Raw genomic sequence first — 20,690 nt, 5'->3', positions numbered from 1 at the left:
ATAATTTTGTACACAATCATTGGAGATATACATCAATTTATAGGCCATTGTCTCATCTCTTTATATCCCTCTGTATATTTCTTACCTTATCTGCAAAAGTATGGCTAAATCTTGCTTCATTGTGCACATCAGTATCCACAGCTCCAGCTCCTTTGCAGACTATCTCACTTGTTTTGGGGTTAAACTCAACCTAATAATAGAAATAAATGTTCTTCCAATATGGCTTCAAAACCGATAAATATCCTCTGAATTGGAACCGGTTCTCAGTCATACTTTAAATATATTAATTCACGAATATTAAAATCAAAATTAAAATAATGATTTCAAGTTTTTTTTTAAGCATGAGCCTTCAGCCTCTTGTGGCTAAAAAACAGGTTTTAATCTTTTAATTTTTCAAGGGGGGGGGGGCGGATCTGACACTTTTGCGTAAACAGGGTGCATAGGCTTTGTCTTAGGAGTGAGAGGATAGGTTATTAAAGAAAAAAGTTTACTTTTGGGGTGTATTTTTCTTATATTTAAAAAAGGTTCAGGTTCTGCAGTCCTCCAGGTTGTCTCTGGACAGGTAAAAATGGAAAAAAAATTTTTTTTTTTTTGAAGAGTTAGAAGTCAAATTATAAAACAAAGCTGAAGGCCTGCAACACCTGAACCTGAAGGCCAAATCCAAAATTTTTTTAATATAAGAAAAATACACCCCAAAACTTTTTTCTTTAAACTTTTTTCTTTAATAACCTATTCTCTGCACCCTGTTTACGCAGTAGTGTCATATCCGACCCCCCACCCCAACCTTAATTTCCGCGAATAAGCTGCCTATAATATGATGCGATAAAAAAACTATTAAAATGCAAATTTTAGTAGTAAGGCTAGTCTAGTCAATGATTTAGCTAATCCAATTTGACTTTCTTCTGTTTCAAACTATGCTAAAGGGTTTTATGCATGAACGAGAGCAAATCATTTTTAGCACCTTTCAGCAGTGATAAGAAGCATTTTTTGGGTGAATATGCTACGTTATTGTCAAAGATAGTAAATTGAACAACAAAAAATCATTGAAAAGTATTGAATGTTTTTAGTCCAATGTTTTGTTTAAGTTTAATGTGTTAAAACACGTATCATGGCAAAATATCATTGAATGCTATAAAAAGGGAAAAGTAAAGGGGGGGGGGGGTAATGCAACTATCTCGTAATCAGTGAGAAAATGGCACTTAGAATTCGAATTTCGATCTGAACTTTAGCAGGAGTAATCCTTGGTAGGTCTATTTTCCCTAAATCGAACAAAAAGTTGGAAAAGTAACGGCTAACGGCTCAGCCGTTTAGCCGTTTTTGCCTATTTTCAGGGTAAATTCATCATAAATTACGTAGGAATCAACTTTTTAAAACATAATTTTGGTTTAATTAATGTTAAATGATAACAATAACCATTTTTAAAACTTCTAGTACCCACAGCTACCGTCTAGAACCGTTTGATAGCGTTTCGGAGTGGAAAAAAGTATTATGTGGAGATAGGTTTCGTGACTAATTTGCAGATATCCAAAAAATGGCAAAACGGCTGAGCCGCCAGCCGTTGCTTTTCCAAATTTTTGTTCGATTTAGGGAAAATAGACCTACCAAGGATTACTCATGCAAAATTTCAGATGGAAATTCGAATTCTAAGTGCCATTTGCTCACTGATTACGAGATAGTTGCATTAACCCCCCCCCCCCTTACTATCAAAATCGTCGGTCGCGGGTTGTTTATTTTATTAACTTTATTTACAAAATTTATCATGTTTGTCTTTTCCAAAGTATTTTTTATGTAACTTGATTAACATGTGTTTTTAGATTTTGAAATAGTACAAAAATACAAAAAAAAAATACTGGAAGGAACTAGATTTTTTATAGAAACAAAATAATCCTTATTGTGTGTCTTAAAAATACACCAATTGAAAAAACAGATGCCATTAAAAGTTTCGGGTAGAAGAAACGACCCTTAAGAGGCGTTGTCACGAAATGGATTATACCTAAAGTTTTTAATATTTTCAGCAGCGTTGCCGCAGCCGCCATATTTTGCTGGAACCGGAGCAGTGATTTTGGTTAAAAAACGGCTCCGGGTTAGCTAAAAAAGATTTTTTTTTAAATTATAATTTGGTAACTCTGTTGTGTCGTGTACAAATCCCCCTTTTAAGTTTTCAAAGTCCATTTTTATCAAAAATTAATTTATTAAAAATTAAAACCTTCAAAAGTGAAAAATAGACCAAAAAAATATGTTGAATTTTTCTTGATTTTAGGTCGGAGCCGGAGCCGCATCAAAATCAAACGACTCTGCAACGCTGTTTCTAATATTTTCAGCCTTTCAGTAATATTAAGGGATTACACGATAAAAGAAATGTATTGTACATCCCCAATTATAATAAAAAAAATACCTGATATTTGCCTGATAACAGATCTATAGTATAGATGTATATACAGATAAAACTGCCCCCCTTTTCCAAGGACCTTCTTTGTCTGCTATATAATTGTTTTCAGCTACTTGGATGTGTTAATATTCCCGACACTATTAGGTGATATTTATAGACCCTATTGAGAGTCGGCACAAGGTTCTTAGGATGTGGACATACAGTTATTTAATCCCTTCTCCCTCTATTGTTTTACTTTAATTACCTGATGAATTTGAACCAGCAAAGCTTTGCTAGCATTCAATTTTGCATCCTTCTTACTTTTTCCTGAATTTTACAAAAACTTAAAATATTGGAATGCTATAAAAATCACATGCAGATAAAACTTGAAATGACCTTTTTCTGTCAGGAGGAATTATGATTTTCTCGACTGCTATTAAAGATAGACGGCTGAAATTTTTAGTGAAGATTACCAATATAAATCGGCATCCAGTTTATAATTTAATCGGCCCGTCGGTAGTGCATCAAAAAATACTAAAAATATTTTGTTATTTATACAGAATGGTTCTAAGTTGAATGTAATGCCTGTGCCAGTAACGACATGAGGGGGTAGGCGCGCCTCCATAATGTATTCTGGGGAATGACTGGGTCCCTGAAAAATAAATCAATATGACTATGAGTTGCGTTTTACCTGGAATTGCCTTGTTGAGCGAACAAACTTCTCGTAATTTGAAGTATTATCCCAGCAGAATTAGGGCTCCCGCATGGTTTAAACATAATAAAAATTCCCCCCCTTAAACAAATTTTTTTTTATTATTTAAAAAAAATAGGAAGGGGATTCAGAGCTGCAGAGGCACTTTGTAGTAAAGACCTCAACATTTTTTTAAGGCAAGTTCTATTGAACATATTATAACTATATATCATTTTGATCAAGTGCCTTTAAAAGCCTATAGGAACGTAACCGCTAGTTCAAAATAAAGGGGGGGGGGGGGGGGGGGGTTAATGCAACCATCTCGTAATCAATGTATAAATGGCACTTAGAATTCGAATTTTGATCTGAAATTTTGCATGAGTAATCCTTGGTAGGTCTATTCTCCCTAAATCGAACAAAAAGTTGGAAAAGTAACGGCTGGCAGCTGGCGGCTCAGCCGTTTAGCCGTTTTTTGCCTATTTTCAGGGCAAATTCATCATTAATTACGTAAGAATCAACTTTTAAAAACATATTTTTGGTTTAATTCATGTTAAATGATAACAATAACCATTTTTTAAATTTCTAGTACCAGCTGCTAAACGGCTAGAACCGGCTGAAAACGGCTGGGAGCCGCCAAGAGTATGAAGAGTAGATAGGGCATGTGACATGTCTAGGGGTAGGTTTTTATGGTTGCTGAGCTCAAAAATGCTACCAAAAATAGTGGCGACCCATCCATATGGCAGCTGGGTAACAGCTGCAGCTCAGCTGGAAGCGGCCAAGAGTAGAATCTGTAGATAGGGCTTGTGACGGGTCTAGGGGTAGGTTTTTATGGGTGCTGAGCTCAATAATACTACAACAAAAAATAGAAGCAGCCTATCCATATGTCAGCTGGGTAACGTCCGCAGCTCAGCTGGGAGTGGCCAATAGTAGAATAAGTAGGTTTAGCTTGTGACATGTCTAGGGGTAGGTTTTTAGGAGTGCTGAGCTCAAAAATACTGCCAAAAATAGTTGCCGCCCATCCATATGGCAGCTGGGTAACGGCCGCAGCTCACCTTTAAGCGGCCAAGAGTAGAATGAGTAGATAGGACTTGTGACGTGTCTAGGGGTAGGTTTTAATGGTTGCTGAGCTCAATACTACTACCAAAAATAGAAGCAGCCCATCCATATGGCAGCTGGGTAACGGCCGCAGCTCACCTTAGAGCGGCCACGAGTATGAAGAGTAGATAGGGCTTGTGACATGTTTAGGGGTAGGCTTGTGACATGTCTATTGCCTAGGGGTAGGTTTTTATGGGTGCTGAGTTCAAAAATGCTACCAAAATTAGTGGCCCATCCATATGGCAGCTGGGTAAGAGCTGCAGCTCAGCTGGGAACGGCCAAGAGTAAATTGAGTAGATAGGGCTTGTGACGTGTCTAGGGGTAGGTTTTTGTGGGTGCTGAGCTTAATACTACTACCAAAAATAGAAGCTGCCCATCCATATAGCAGCTGGGTAACGGCCGCAGTTCACCTAAGAGCGGCCAGGAGTATGAAGAGTAGATAGGGCTTGTGACATGTTTAGGGGTAGGTTTTTATGGTTGCTGAGCTAAAAATGCCACCAAAAATAGTGTCAGCCCATCCCTATGGCAGCTGGGTAACAGCTGCAGCTCAGCTGGGAGCGGCCAAGAGTAAAATCATAATGAGTAGATGGGGCTTGTGCCTTGTCTAGGGGTAGGTTTTTATGTGTGCTAAGCTCAATACTACTACAAAAATTAGTGGCAGCCCATCCATATGGCAGCTGGGTAACGGCTGCAGCTCAGCTGAGAGCGGCCAAGAGTATAATGAGTAGATAGGGCTTGTGACGTGTCTAGGGGTAGGTTTTTAGGGGTGCTGAGCTCAAAAATACTAACAAAAATAGGGGCGGCCCATCCCTATGGCAGCTGGGTAACAGCTGCAGCTCAGCTGGGAAAGGCCAAGAGTAGAATCAGTAGATAGTGCTTGTGCCGTGTCTAGGGGTAGGTTTTTATGTTTGCTGAGCTTAATACTACTACAAAAATAGTGGCGATCAATCAACATGGCTGCTGGGTAACGGCTGCAGCTCAGCTGAGAGCGGCCAAGAGTAGAATGAATAGATAGGGCTTGTGACGTGTCTAGGGGTAGGTTTTTAGGGGTGCTGAGCTCAAAAATACTAACAAAAATAGGGGCGGCCCATCCACATGGCAGCTGGGTAACAGCTACAGCTCGGCTAGACACGTCACAAGCCCTGTGTACTCATTATACTCTTGGCCGCTCCCAGCTGAGATGCAGCTGTTACCCAGCTGCCATGTGGATTGGTCGCCACTATTTTTGGTAGCAGTTTTGAGCTCAGCAACCATAAAAACATACCCCTAAACATGTCACAAGCCCTATCTACTCATTCTACTCTTGGCCACTCCAAGGTGAGCTGCGGCCGTTACCCAGCTGCCATATGGATTTGCGGCCACTATTTTTGGTAGTATTTTTGGTAGTATTTTTGAGCTCAGCACCCATTAAAACCTAACCCTAGACACCTCACAAGCCCTATATACTCATTCTACTCTTGGCCGCTCCCAGCTGAGCTTTAACTGTTACCCAGCTGCCATGTGGATTGGTCGCCACTATTTTTGGTAGCAGTTTTGAGCTCAGCAACCATAAAAACCTACCCCTAAACATGTCACACGCCCTATCTACTCATTCTACTCTTGGCCACTCCAAGGTGAGCTGCGGCCGTTACCCAGCTGCCATATGGATTGGCGGCCACTATTTTTGGTAGTATTTTTGAGCTCAGCACCCATTAAAACCTAACCCTAGACTAGACACCTCACAAGCCCTATGTACTCATTCTACTCTTGGCCGCTCCCAGCTGAGCTGTAGCTGTTACCCAGCTGCCATGTGGATTGGTCGCCACTATTTTTGGTAGCAGTTTTGAGCTCAGCAACCATAAAAACCTACCCCTAAACATGTCACAAGCCCTATCTACTCATTCTACTCTTGGCCACTCCAAGGTGAGCTGCGGCCGTTACCCAGCTGCCATATGGATGGGCGGCCACTATTTTTGGTAGTATTTTTGAGCTCAGCACCCCTAAAAACCTACCCCTAGACACGTCACAAGCCCTATCTACTCATTCTACTCTTAGCCGCTCCCAGCTGAGCAGCGGCCGTTACCCAGCTGCCATATGGATGAGGTGCCACTATTTTTTGGTAGCATTTTTGAGCTCAGCAACCATAAAAACTTACCCCTAGACATGTCACATGCCCTATCTACTCATCATACTCTTGGCGGCTCCCAGCCGTTTTCAGCCGGTTCTAGCCGTTTAGCAGCTAGCACTAGAAATTTTAAAAATGGTTATTGCTATCATTTAACATGAAATAAACCAAAAATATGTTTTGAAAGTTGATTCCTACGTAATTAATGATGAATTTGCTCTGAAAATAGGCAAAAAACGGCTAAACGGCTGAGCTGCCAGCCGTTACTTTTCCATTTTTTTATTCGATTTAGGGAAAATAGACCTACCAAGGATTACTCATGCAAAATTTCAGATCAAAATTCGAATTCTAAGTGCCATTTATACATTGATTACGAGATGGTTGCATTAAAAAACCCCCGTTTAAATGCGCCACTAGATGCTCATTGCTCATACCTGGCTGGATAGGAGCTGATATTGTACGCCAGGGTGCATTTCATTCAGGATAGAAATGGGATTTTTACCCTCCATTTCTAACAATGTCTCCACACTGCTGCTACTCACAACTAAGGGCTTTGGAATAGGACTACTGCTGGCCTCTTCATCCTCTAAAAAATGCAGTCTATTCAGGGAGGGAGGACCCATTCAAATTACTCTGTTACCAAAAGTTGTATAACAACGTTATATTATTTGTTAGCCCAAAAAAACTTTGGGTACTTTCATTGCATTTTGATTGGTCGGTTGGTTTCAGACAAGAAGTAACCAAACATTTCAACCAATAACTTTAATGTACAGAAGGGGTAATTTTGTTTATCATCATTTGGATGTGTAACGTTTATTGTCTTGTCCCTTAGGGTCTATCTAAATCAGGAATCTTAAGGGATAGGACAATTGTAAAAATATTGTAAAAATGTAATTAGTACCTGGCATTCTAACTTTGTGTCCAATATAAGATTATATTTTGATTCTAGCTAGTGTAATATAATTTTGAAATTTCTGATATTAGGGTTGGAATTATTTTTTAAAAATTCAGTTCCCTAAAATGTCATTTTAAGATGTCCTAAAACTTTTTTGTTATTAAAGCTGGAAGCTTCAAAGGGAGAAGTAGTTTATGCTTGTATTGCGTGATATTCGTGAGTTAGATTCAGTCGAAAGCGATTATTAAGTCTAATTGTTATTAAATATGCGTTTAATTATACTATGTATATTGTCAATAATAAGAACAGTTAGACTTAATAATAGCTTTCGACTGAAGCTAACTCACGGATTTTATGCAATACAAGCACAAACTACTTCTCCCTTTGTGGTATTTGTGGCAGTTTTTCAGCAGTTAGAGCGGTGTATTTCCTGCAAGCTTCCTTTAAGTCATATGCTGCCTTTTTTTTACCTAGTTTAAACTGTTGTTCCGGGAAAAGTTGCTCTATTGCCTCTTTAGAACAGGATAACTTAGCCTCCTTCTTGGACTTGCCAGAACCTGAAATAAAACGTGTTTTAAAACAAATGAAAAACAAGATTAATTTTCATTAAAACTCCTGTCATGGCACAACAGATCTATAGTATAGATGTTACAGACAACTACCTTCCTTTTTTTTCAACGACCTTCGTCTGCTTCTAAATCATTTTCTGCTTCTTGGCTGTGTTAGTATAAGCGAGACCATTGGTTGATTTTTAATGACCCAATAGAAGGGTTGCACAAGGTAGTTGCGATGGGGAGATACAGTTATTTAACCCTTTCTCCCTCTAGTGTTTTACTCTAATCATGGCACTAAAAATATATTACTGAACACACCTTTTTTTAAATTAAAAAAGATGTCAATGAAGTCCAAGCTTTTTTGGAGGGGGTAAAACTGAAGGCTTCAAAGGTTTGAGAGGGGTAAACACCTTTTAACCTTCCCCCCTCCCACACCCCTGTCCCCCTAATATGAGTCCTTCTCGTCTAAAATAGGGCACAACGTTGCTATGCGCTGTTTTATATATTTGAGACGCAGATAATCTCCGCCACTGCTGCAACAGTTCATTTTACAACTATTTTTAGGCTTGGCAAGTTCTACAACTTTGTTTTTCTTAGTCAAGTCTGAAAAACTGCTCCTTTAATGTCTGTTCTAGTTAAAACCCAAATTGGCTCTGTTTAACAGTTAATAACTGTCAAAAGGGCAGGTATATTTTTTTTGATTCTGTTAGGTCTTGTTGGCATTCAAGGAATGTATATTCTAAGGTGTGTTAGACACTTTTTACTGTTCACTAAAACATGTTTTGAACAAAATTTTGTATTAGTTAAGTAAAAAATTATTGAAAAATAAGTGACAAAAGTAATTTGCAGTTTTGGAGATCTTCTAGAACAGCCAGGATTTCGGGAAAGATATTTTTGGAATCGGGGGACAAAAATTTATCAGGAAATGAAAAAAAACTGAACGTGCATGTTTTTGTAAATAAACATTTTATCCAGGACAGGGGTGCCTATGGGACGTCTATATGTAGTAAGCTAAAGATTGAATTGAAAATGATTTAATAAAGGCTGAAAAACTGACAACTGTCAAACAACAGTCTATCTTAAATAGCATCCGTGAAAGTAAAATTACGGAAGGATAGAAAGACAAAGTGAATTACAGAGTAGCTTTGCTGGTATCAACCTTGGAAAGTTCTTCCTTCGACAGTGCAGGTCATCACAAAGTGTGGATTATTTGCTGGACCCTCTTGGGATAAAACCTGAATTATTTTCATTTGAATATAAAAAAATATTTCGCTAGTTAGCCCAGGCCTTCTACTCCTCTGGCCCAGAGGCTCTGGGCTAACAAAACTGGTTTTAATCTTATCATTTTCATTTTAATAGCCACAGAAAGCTGCCTAAACTAAGATTCAAAAAATAACTAGTATTAGTAGTGCAGCTATTCTACAAAAAGGGTATTTACAACGTCCGTCTGTATGTCGTTCCGTCACAAAGTCAAAGAATTTTAGCTTACAAAATAAGTTCTAATACTTAGTGATTTATTGCATCGTATTACAAATAGCTTAGTTAAATGAAAAATCATCGGATTAATTTCAGTTTTGACAGATAGACAGACACACAGAGATCCTGTTACTTAATTAAAAGGATTATATGTATATGGTTAGATTCTACCTTGTTCATAGTTTTTACCTTGTAAATAGGGGCTTTATCGGCAGAGAAAAGTTCATTGAGCATCATTACAGCATTCTTCTGGCGAATATCTTGAATACTTTTCACTGGTTTCTCCTAGATAGATATACTTAGTATCATAATAATATATTTAGTATCATTACAGTATTATTTTGTCTAACATCTTGAATACTTTTTACTGGTTTCTCCTAGATAGATATATTTAGTGTCATAATAATATATTTAGTATCATTACAGCATTCTTTTGTCTAATATCTTGAATTTTCATTGTTTTCTCCTAGATAGATATAGGTTCTTAGTATCATAATAACCCACGACCGTGGCTCAACACGTAGCGCAACCGCTCGTCGTCGGGGAGGTGATATATTCAAATCTCGACTTAACACTGAGTCATAACTAAAGAAATTTAAAATGGTTCCACTGCTACTATGTAAGGTGCGTGATATTAATAGTTAGAGAAGGGGGGGAATGACTCATTACCCTGCACAGTTAGGACTTCTCAGACAAAGGTCGTACAATCAAAGAGTTGGTTGTCTGATGGGTGTTACTTAACCTAATACCCCGGGTGTTTAGACAGAACAGGAGGACGTTTAGCTCCCCTTAGTTATCCTCCTGGGTTGTTGGACCTGCACGTGTGAGTGTCTTGGACAGCATCTCCTACATATTCCGTAAAATTCTGAGCAAGCTTCCAGTCAAATGCGCTTATCAAGTCTAACTGTTCTTAAGGTTGACCAAACGCATAGTGTAATTAAACTCTTATCTAAAAACAGTTTGACCTAATAAGCACATTTGACAGGAATCTTACTCACAATACTTTAGGGAATTTTGCGAAAGCTACTATTCCCTTTATAAATAACTAGCGGCTTCGCCCCTAGCCTCTAGGGGCTTTGCCCCAAAAGGTTTGATCAACCTAATTTTTAGTATTTTAGATTGAAAAAGAAAAAAAAAAAATTTTTTGGGGGGGGGGGTATTTTTCATTTTTTGGGGGGGTTGGGGGTGTCCCACACCCAAGAAAATAGCTTAAAACCATCACAGGACCAGTAGGTATATTCCCTGAAGAGTAGAGCCCAATCGGTTCTGTGGTTACTGAGATCTTAAGCTTCAGACGGACAGACAGACGGAAAGACGGACAGACAGACAGACAGACATCGTTCTACTTTGTATTATAGATGGGAGAGGGTTATCAGTGCTCAACAAGGTACTTTATGTGAAAGCACCAAACAATGTTTACCTTCTTAGGTCTAGGCTCTCTTTCATTTTCTTTGTCTCTATTTCTGCGCCTTTGAAAAAATATATCAGTCGTTAAGAAAAAAATGGCTAAAAAGCTGCTTAAGGGCAGTCCGAACGAAAAAACATGCTACACATGGAAGAGGTTATTGACAAAAAATTTCAGCCGTCTATCTTCAATATTAGCCGCGAAAATCACGATTCACTCTATGCGTTTCAGACGGGCAAACAGACATTTCGAATTATAGAGAATGAGATTACTTGCTCTACTAATTACACATCAGGTGAAACCCCAGGACTCTGTTGGGGTGATCAACTTTCAGTCCCCAACAAATAAGGCAGATAACCCAAACCCCCACCCCCCCCCCACCTCTACCTCGAGGATCTCAGGGTTTTTTTTTTGGTAAAGGGATATTTCCACAAAATGAAATCGTGCTTTAAGTTTTCCTCGTATATTTGCCTAATCAGAGATAGACATTTTCTTTTTTGAAGTATCTACTCTAGAATTTTCTTTGTCGGTCGGTCTATCAAATTTTGAAAAAAGATAGATATTGCTATTAGATTATGCTGCATATAAATATCTACCCAATAACTTCTTGTCTGTTGGTCTGTTATTAACACATCAGCTTCGCTACTTATGGATGTTTTTTATTCTTGTCTTACCTATTCCTGTGATGCCTTGTGCGACCATTTGATTTCTAAAAATAAAATAGAATTAAATGATAGATATAAAAATTAAATTGTTCAAACAGCAGTCTATAACGCTATGGGATTAATTTTGTTTCCTGTCGGTCAGGACAAGGCGTATAGCTGTCATTAGAGGTTTCATGACTATCTGTAATATCAATAACATCCTTCCGTTTCTTTCCTACCTTTTTAAGACCACTAAATCACTGCTTAGTAACTCACTATGTCCGTTTGTCCATCCGTGATTTATTGTGCTCTACTACGTATGGATATTTTGTCATGTCATCCTTGTTGTAATACCATTTCCAGTATTTCTTCGAAACCGATTAATATCTACTAGATAAGAACCGGTTCTCATGCATATTCTGAAAAATCGTGTAAAGCTATATTACAAATCACGAATATCAAAATAACTTAAAACAGTTAACAAAACTTGCTTTAATCTTACAATTTTTCATTTTATTATGCGTGGAAAGCTTTCTATAACACGATCGATGCAATAAATAGCTATTATTTCACCTACCTTGATGTCTTTTATGTCGCCATTGTCATCAACAATATTATTATTATTAATTTCTAGACCATCTAACTTCTCAATCAGCACACCAACCTCACCATATAAAGCTTGATCCATTTCTTTTCTGAAAAAAATAAAAAATCAGGATTTCTATCTTTCTATCTGAATCTAAGAATGTCTCTCTAACCGCTGAACCGTTGACAGAAAAATTACAGGTTTCATCAAAATTAAAATTCACAATTTACAATTCCAATTTTGAAGTGAAGAGTCGACTTAGTTCATGTGTTCTGCAGGTGCGTAGTTCTTGACGGTGGCGCACAGACCCATCGCTTGCAAGATTTTCTGGGTTACCGATTTTAGCACCAACATCTGAGCCTACAAAAACATAATTTTGCAGGGGTGTTTATTCTGTAGAAGATTAATTGTTTTTTAACAATTTCATATTTTCCCCAATGTTGTGGGAAAAAAGGAAAATGTTTCAGTGCCCTTTATATCATTCATTTTTCTTTACTCCTCTCGCATATTCTTCTAGTTTCTTTTACCAAGTTTTTAGTTTTATTTTTTATTTCCCCCCCTCTGTCACATATTTCTTTTTTCCCTTTAATAACCAATCATAAATATCAAACGCTGTGAATGGTAAAAAAATTTATATTTAAGGACATGATGGTTTTCTATGTGTTGAAAACTGAACGAATCTTTTCAGACAATCAAAATTTACCTGCTTTCAAAACTTCTAGATCAATGAGATTCAAAATCTTTTTTCCGCATTGAGTTTTGTTGTACATATACTTCTTGATCTAGATTATTAATTTGTTATTCTATTTCAATTATGCATTTTGTTACAGAAAAACTAGTTCTTTAACATATTAGGACTATTTTTATTAATATGAATCATGTTTCACATACTAATGCTTCAAGATTGAAAAGATTTGTAGCAGTGAAGCACAGAAAAAAAGAAAAAAGACCAACAATCAATGGGGACTGACAAACAAGGTGAAATAGGGTATACAGCTAAATCATTTTATACCTTGGGATGTAAATATTCATTTAAGCTTGTTTTAGTAAATAACTCATCAGCCTGTCTCAATAAAGAAGCTGATTGCAGGTCATACAAATCTTATTTCCACCAAAGTGATATGAACAGAACAGACAGAATAGAGAATTGTCCTTTTGCTAATTTAAAGTATTATTGTATATGCTTAAATCTTAAACCTTCACAATAGTGTAGATTTCCAATTTCTTTTCGTGGATAACATGATTAAGTTGTGAGTCCAGCAAGCAAAATGAGTTTTGATACACTCCATCAGAGATCAACAATCTGAACCTCTTCTGTCCAGTTCCCACAGGCTTACTAGCCAAAACCTGAATGTTATAAAATCAAGTAGAGTAATCAAATATAAAATATACTTCAAGAAAGGGTAACTTGTTTTTTTATGTCCAAGAAAATTTGTTTGTTTACTATTGAAAAAAATAATATCATTAGAACCAATATAAGAAACTTTGTCTAAATACATCATTATTGATTTTAATGAATAAAACTTACAAACTTTTTCATGTGAATTCATCACAAAGAAGAAATGTCCTAATCATTTTTCAGTTCAGTTTAAGTGGCAAAAAAATAAAACAGGTAGGTAATAAAATAAATAATAAAATTCATCCTGTAAAAAGAGCTTGTTATCACCTGGACAATAAAATGACTGGCCTTCTGACCTCTGGCCAAATCTCCAAGAACACCTTCTGTCAAAATCATTCTGAATGGATTTAATTAAATCAGAAAATCACAGCAATAGAATTTACATTAATTAACAAAAAGAGCTAACTGTGACTATTGGACACTGATTGTAGAAAAGCTTTGCTTTTAAAAATCTCATGTTTATTTCACAGCAAAATAAAAAGTAGTTAATAACCTGTTTGTTGCTGGAATTTTTGATGCTGATCCACCAAAACCATGGTTGGGTCTTTTCTGAGCACCTGGCCTAGGGTCTAGATTTTGGTTTCCTTAAACAGTAGGACAAAAATGAAGTGAACACAATAAAAAATTGTAAAAAAATTTTCCTAATCAGGTCATAGTATATTCTTTGCTAGATTATTCTTTTCTTTAAAAAATTTAAGTAGTTTATATTAATTATGAATAATGATAACTTTGAATATCAGATCAAAATGGCAAAAAATAATATCTTGAATCTTTTCAATTGATTTTTAGCACAAATTGCAAGGGTACCTACTATTCTTAGGTCACATAAAAATAAAAATCTTTAATAAACTATCATTTATCATATCAGTGTTATTTTTCAATCAATATATTTTAGAAACTAAAATGCGAAAGGGGGAGGTGGTTGTGACACTTTTAGAAACAAAAACTAAAAGTCAAAGGAACTCAACTAAAAAAAAAAGAGTTAAAGCACTGTTTGGTATGGCAGTTGCTTTATAGAGGTACAATGTGGAACTGAAGAAATGGCTGCGAGACCAGTGCTATTGTTGAATTATTTTTTGGCAAGAAATGGCAGTACAGCAGTAACTGCAGTTGGAATTCCTGAAGTTTTGGTTTTACAAAGTGTCACAACTGCCCCCTCCCTTCTTTAAAGAATTGCACATATAAAAATGAAAGGGGTAGTAGCACAAAATGCATCTATCTTGAATTTTTTAAACAGCATATTATTTCCTTTCATTAATTTAAAATATATCTATGTGGAATATATTTGAAAAAATTTTGATTTTCTTCTAAAAACATATTCTTGTATTAAACTTATATGGCTGTATTGTTTTAATGAAACAACATGATGACTATTTCAGTAGATTTTAATTGTGCGTTATACCTATATTGTAAAACAAAATTACATATGTTGGACAACATTCTTGTAACTTATACTTGCAATCAGTTTTTTTTTAAATGTGACTTTTCTCATCAAAAATTAGACATTTTTGGATTTAAAACAGTAACCAACTGGTAAGATTTTTTGATTTTGATATCTTGTTGGCTAATCTAGTTTAATTATATTCTACAAAATCATTTAAAGTTTCACTATGCTAAGTACCATAGCTCATTAAATGCACATCATGCAACTAACCCTTTAGTTTTTTTTCCAGTTACCTATCCTTGATGGTGGCACAGACCCATTGCTTGCAAGATCTTCTGGGTTACCGATTTTAGCACCAACATCTGAGCCTACAAAAACATAATTTTGCAGAGGTGTTTATTATGTAGAAGATTGATTGTTTTCCCCAGGTTGCTAACAAATTCTTATTTTCCCCAAGGTGGTGGAAAAATAGAAAAATCCTTTATTTTATTCATTTTTCTCTAATCCTCTCACATATTCTTCTAGTTTCTTTTACCAAGGAGAAAAAATATGGAAAAAATATTTTCAGTACTCTTTATTTTTTATTTCCCCCCTCTGTCACATATTTCTTCTTTCCCCTTTATAACCTTTTATAAATATCAAACGCTGTGAATGGTCAAAATATTTACATTTAAGGACATTATGATTTTCTATTTGTTGAAAATTGGACATCTTTTCAGACAATCAAAATTTACCTGCTTTCAATACTTCTAGATCCATGAGATTCAAAATCTTTTTACCGCATCGAGTTTTGTTGTATATATACTTCTTTATCTAAATTATTAACTAGTTATTTTTTAACTATGCACTAGACCATTTTGTTACAGTAAAACTAGTTCTTTAACATACTAGGACTATTTTTAATAATATGAATCATGCTTCACATACTAATGCTTCAAGATTGTGTGTGTGTGTGTAGCCATTGTTTCTTAGTGTTTCAAGATTGAAAAGATTTGTAACAGTAAAGCATAAAAAAAATCATTTTTAAAAGCAACAAGACTAGCAAACAAGGGGGACTGACAAACAAGGTAGAATAGAGTATATTGCTAAATCATTTAATAACTTGGGATGTAAATATTCATATAAGCTTGGTTTAGTATATAACTCATTGACCAGAGGATTCTTTTAAAAAAATTCTGAAGCCTGTCTCAATAAAGTATCTGATTGTAGGTAATACAAATCATATTTCTGCCAAAGTGATATGAACAGACATAATAGAGAATTGAACTTGAGCTTATTTAAAAAAGTAATATATTATAGGTATGCTTAAAACTAAAACCTTCACAATAGTGTAGATTTCCAATTTCTTTTCGTGGATAAGATGATTAAGTTGTGAGTCCAGCAAGCAAAATGAGTTTTGATACACTCCATCAGAGATCAACAATCTGAACCTTTCCTGTCCAATTACCACAGGCTTACTAGCCAAAACCTGAATGTTATAAAATTAAGTAGAGTATTCAAATAAAAAATATATTTCAAGTAAGGGTAACTTGTTTTTTTATGTCCTAAGAAAATTTGTTTGTTTACTATTGAAAAAAAAATAATATCATTAGAACCAATATAAGAAACTTTGTCTAAATACATCATTATTGATTTTAATGAATAAAACTTACACACTTTTTCATGTTAATTCATCACAAAGAAGAAAAGTCCAAATCATTTCTCAGTTCAGTTTAAGTGGCAAAAAAATAAAACAGGTAGGTAATAAAATAAATAATAAAATTCATCCTGTAAAAAGAGCTCGTTATCACCTGGACAATAAAATGACTGGCCTCCTGACCTCTGGCCAAATCTCCAAGAACACCTTCTGTCAAACTCATTCTGAATGGATTTAATTAAATCAGAAAATCACAGCAATAGAATTTACATTAATTAACAAAAAGAGCTAACTGTGACTATTTGACACTACTTGTAGAAAAGCTTTGCTTTTAAAAATCTCATGTTTATTTCACAGCAAAATAAAAATTAGGTAGTTATTAACCTGTTTGTTGCTGGAATTTTTGATGCTGATCCACCAAAACCATGGTTGGGTCTTTTCTGAGCACCTGGCCTAAGGTCTAGATTTTGGTTTCCTTAAACAGTAGGACAAAAATGAAGTGAACACAATAAAAAATTGTAAAGAAATTTTCCTAATCAGGTCATAGTATATTCTTTGCTAAATTATTCTTTTCTTTAAAAAATTTAAGTAGTTTATATTAATTATGAATAATGATAACTTTGAATATCAGATCAAAATGGCAAAAATAATATCTTGAATCTTTCAATTGATTTTCAGCACAAATTGCAAGGGTACTATTCTTAGGTCACATAAAAATAAGACAAAAATCATATGTTTACACGTTCAAAAAAGACACAATCTTTAATGAACTATCATTTATCATATCAGTGTTATTTTTCAATCAATATATTTTAGAAACTAAAATGCGAAAGGGGGAGGCGGTTGTGACACTTTTAGAAACAAAAACTAAAAGTCAAAGGAACTCAACTAAAAAAAAAAAAAAAAAAAGAGTTCAAGCACTGAAATTTGGTATGGCAGTTGCTTTATAGAGGTACAATGTGTAACTGTGAAGAAACAGCGGCTAGACCAGTGCTATAGTTGAATTATTTTTTGGCAAGAAATGGCAGTACAGCAGTAACTGCAGTTGGAATTCCTGAAGTTTTGGTTTTACTGTGTCACAACTGCCCCCTCCCTTTAAAGAAGAATTGCACATATAAAAATGAAAGGGGTAGTTGCACAAAATGCATCTATCTTGAATTTTTTGAACACCATATTTTTTCCTTTCATTAATTCAAAATACATCTATGTGGAATATATTTGAAAAAAATTTCGATTTTCTTCTAAAAACATATTCTTGTATTAAACTTATATGGCTGTATTGTTTTAATGAAACAACATGATGACTATTTCAGTAGATTTTAATTGTGCGTTATACCTATATTGTAAAACAAAATTACATATGTTGGACAACATTCTTGTAACTTATACTTGCAATCAGTTTTTTTTTTAATGTGACTTTTCTCATCAAAAATTAAACTTTTTTGGATTTAAAACAGTAACCAACTGGTAAGATTTTTTGATTTTGATATCTTGTTGGCTAATCTAGTTTAATTATATTCTACAAAATCATTTAAAGCTTCACTATGCTTAGTACCATAGCTCACTAAATGCACATCATGCAACTTACCCTTTAGTTTTTTTTCCAGTTACCTATCCTTGATGGTGGCACAGACCCATTGCTTGCAAGATCTTCTGGGTTACCGATTTTAGCACCAACATCTGAGCCTACAAAAACATAATTTTGCAGAGGTGTTTATTATGTAGAAGATTGATTGTTTTCCCCAGGTTGCTAACAAATTCTTATTTTCCCCAAGGTGGTGGAAATATAAAAAAATCCTTTATTTTATTCATTTTTCTCTAATCCTCTCAAATATTCTTCTAGTTTCTTTTACCAAGGAGAAAAAATATGGAAAAAAATATTTTCAGTACTCTTTATTTTTTATTTCCCCCCTCTGTCACATATTTCTTCTTCCCCTTTATAACCATTTATAAATATCAAACGCTGTGAATGGTCAGGAATTTACATTTAAGGACATTATGGTATTTGTTGAAAACTGGACATCTTTTCAGACAATCAAAATTTACCTGCTTTCAATACCTCTAGATCCATGAGATTCAAAATCTTTTTACCGCATCGAGTTTTGTTGTACATATACTTCTTTATCTAAATTATTAACTAGATATTTTTTAATTATGCACTAGACCATTTTGTTACAGTAAAACTAGTTCTTTAACATACTAGGACTATTTTTAATAATATGAATCATGCTTCACATACTAATGCTTCAAGATTGTGTGTGTGTGTGTGTAGCCATTGTTTCTTAGTGTTTCAAGATTGAAAAGATTTGTAACAGTAAAGCATAAAAAAAATCATTTTTAAAAGCAACAAGACTAGCAAACAAGGGGGACTGACAAACAAGGTAGAATAGAGTATATTGCTAAATCATTTAATAACTTGGGATGTAAATATTCATATAAGCTTGGTTTAGTATATAACTCATTGACCAGAGGATTCTTTTAAAAAAATTCTGAAGCCTGTCTCAATAAAGTATCTGATTGTAGGTTATACAAATCTTTCCACCAAAGTGATATGAACAGAACAGACATAATAGAGAATTGAACTTGAGCTTATTTAAAAAGTAATATATAGGTATGCTTAAAACTAAAACCTTCACAATAGTGAATATTTCTAATTTCTTTTCGTGGATAAGATGATTAAGTTGTGAGTCCAGCAAGCAAAATGAGTTTTGATACACTCCATCAGAGATCAACAATCTGAACCTTTCCTGTCCAATTACCACAGGCTTACTAGCCAAAACCTGAATGTTATAAAATTAAGTAGAGTAATCAAATAAAAAATATATTTCAAGAAAGGGTAACTTGTTTTTTTATGTCCTAAGAAAATTTGTTAGTTTACTATTAAAAGAAAATAAAATCATTAGAACCAATATAAGAAATTTTGTCTAAATACATTGTCTTTATTGATTTAATGAATAAAACTTACACACTTTTCATGTTAATTTATCACAAAGAAGAAATGTAAGCATTTTCGTTATCATTGCAGTGAAAGGTACAGAAAAATAAAACAGGTAGAATAAATCCTGGAGCTTGTTATTACCTGGACAATAAAATGGCTGGCCTCCTGACCTCTGGCCAAATCTCCAAGAACACCTTCTGTCAAACTCATTCTGAATGGATTTAATTAAAATCTGAAAATCACTCACAGCAGCAATAGAATTTGTTTCACAATTAAATTTTCATTAAGTCGTTCCAGAGAAAACTCAGGTTAGGTCAATTTTTAGTGCTTTATAGAACCCAAAGAAGTCTATAGGGGTGATGGCTAGGTTGTTGCTTCTTGCTTAAAATGTAGCTCATGCCTCTGATAGCTTAAATCCAATAAAATCTGCCCTGATCGCTCTGATCTGCCTATCGCCGCCGAAATAAATGTAACATTATAAGATTTGTAATATACAATTTACTTACAGATAAACACTACCAGAGAAAAATGTTCTTGTAGCTTCAAAAATAAGAAAATTAGAGCAGTTTAAAATTTTTAAGTAAAAAAGGACCTAGGGTAAAGCGGGGCGAACTCGGTCTTTTTTTCGGTTTTTTGAACCTGCAAATCGTAAAAATTATTTTTTTTAAATGGGACCAAGACCAGTAGAAAGATCTCGGAAAAGTCGATCAGGTCCTAAAAGGACGTAAACCTAGGACTTTGGGAAGTTTGTCAAAATTGATCTCTAAAACGGCACCGACTTCGCCCCGCCTTGAGGCGAAGTCGGTAGGGCATTTTCAAGCTTCGAAAAATCGATGACGTATTGATTTTATTACAGCATGCCCAAAAGGTAAAAGTTGCTAAATGTAATAAAGAGTATGCACAAAAAATTTTATTAAGATAGGTCAATTTTTTCTACCAAAAAAAATAATTTTTTTGAAGTACGCGAAATTTGACTTTTTTTTCGAAAAATTTTTTGATAATAAACATAAAAATACTACTAGAAAAAATAACTTTTTATGACTTTAAAGGCCTGTTCCTTAAAATTCAGGCAATTTTGAATAGATTTGGCCAAAAAAAAATTAGTTCTATTAGCAAAATTTCCTAAAAAAATCAAGTTGAAAAAAAGAGAAAAGTTTGGCAAAATCTGTGGTCGATTTTCCAGCTTCAAAAAACCTATGACATATTGATTTAATTACAGCATGCCCTAAAGGTTAAAGTTGCTAAATGTAATAAAGAGCATTCACAAAAAAAAATTATGAAGATCGGACAATTTTTTCTACAAAAAAAATTTTTTTTTTTTCTAAGTACGAGAAATTTGACTTTTTCTCGTAAATTTCACTTTTTTATATAAAATTGAAAAAGTTAGTATAAAAAGTGAAAAAACCGAATTCGCCCCGCTTCAATTTTAGTCGATTTAAGAAAAAACTATACAAGCTTTTTTAAAGTTTTTAACGGAAATGGATAGCCTATTAGATTCTTAATAAGTCCCCTGAA

General features: G+C 34.6%; 2 protein-coding genes across 4 annotated transcripts in view; both read right to left on the bottom strand.

The window, feature by feature from the left end:
• The window catches only part of LOC145329184 (double-stranded RNA-specific editase 1-like), a 53,799-nt gene extending 41,842 nt beyond the window's left edge, over positions 1 to 11,957 (bottom strand). For both annotated transcript variants that reach the window (XM_080173220.1, XM_080173221.1), the window contains exons 1-10: positions 11,810 to 11,957; positions 11,263 to 11,297; positions 10,604 to 10,652; positions 9,373 to 9,468; positions 8,867 to 8,942; positions 7,624 to 7,710; positions 6,693 to 6,844; positions 2,954 to 3,020; positions 2,634 to 2,695; positions 86 to 190 (exon numbers count right to left, since the gene is read on the bottom strand). In XM_080173220.1, coding sequence (XP_080029346.1) covers positions 86 to 190; positions 2,634 to 2,695; positions 2,954 to 3,020; positions 6,693 to 6,844; positions 7,624 to 7,710; positions 8,867 to 8,942; positions 9,373 to 9,468; positions 10,604 to 10,652; positions 11,263 to 11,297; positions 11,810 to 11,920 — 840 coding nt within the window. In that variant the 5' untranslated portion in view covers positions 11,921 to 11,957. The remainder of the gene's footprint in view (positions 1 to 85; positions 191 to 2,633; positions 2,696 to 2,953; positions 3,021 to 6,692; positions 6,845 to 7,623; positions 7,711 to 8,866; positions 8,943 to 9,372; positions 9,469 to 10,603; positions 10,653 to 11,262; positions 11,298 to 11,809) is intronic.
• On the bottom strand, positions 11,920 to 19,472 carry LOC145329185 (uncharacterized). Of its 2 annotated transcripts, XM_080173222.1 has the most exons (14): positions 19,317 to 19,472; positions 18,868 to 19,017; positions 18,284 to 18,362; positions 17,849 to 17,923; positions 16,622 to 16,712; positions 16,392 to 16,461; positions 15,920 to 16,069; positions 15,336 to 15,414; positions 14,895 to 14,969; positions 13,711 to 13,801; positions 13,485 to 13,554; positions 13,016 to 13,165; positions 12,522 to 12,600; positions 11,920 to 12,178 (listed from the first exon to the last, which is right to left on the bottom strand). In XM_080173222.1, the coding sequence occupies exons 1-14, from the start codon at positions 19,383 to 19,385 to the stop codon at positions 12,045 to 12,047; spliced, it is 1,362 nt and encodes a 453-aa protein (XP_080029348.1). In that variant the 5' UTR covers positions 19,386 to 19,472; the 3' UTR covers positions 11,920 to 12,044. The 2 variants fall into 2 exon arrangements, with proteins under 2 accessions (XP_080029348.1, XP_080029349.1); XM_080173223.1 differs by lacking the exon at positions 18,868 to 19,017 and having other exon boundaries at positions 19,317 to 19,433.
• Positions 19,473 to 20,690: the final 1,218 nt, after the last annotated feature.

Source organism: Acartia tonsa, chromosome 10, assembly GCF_053477335.1.
Source record: "Acartia tonsa isolate MP-2025a chromosome 10, ASM5347733v1, whole genome shotgun sequence".
NCBI lineage: Eukaryota > Metazoa > Arthropoda > Copepoda > Calanoida > Acartiidae > Acartia > Acartia tonsa.
Note: the sequence above shows the minus strand (reverse complement) of the source record. Positions and strands in the feature narration are given on the sequence as shown.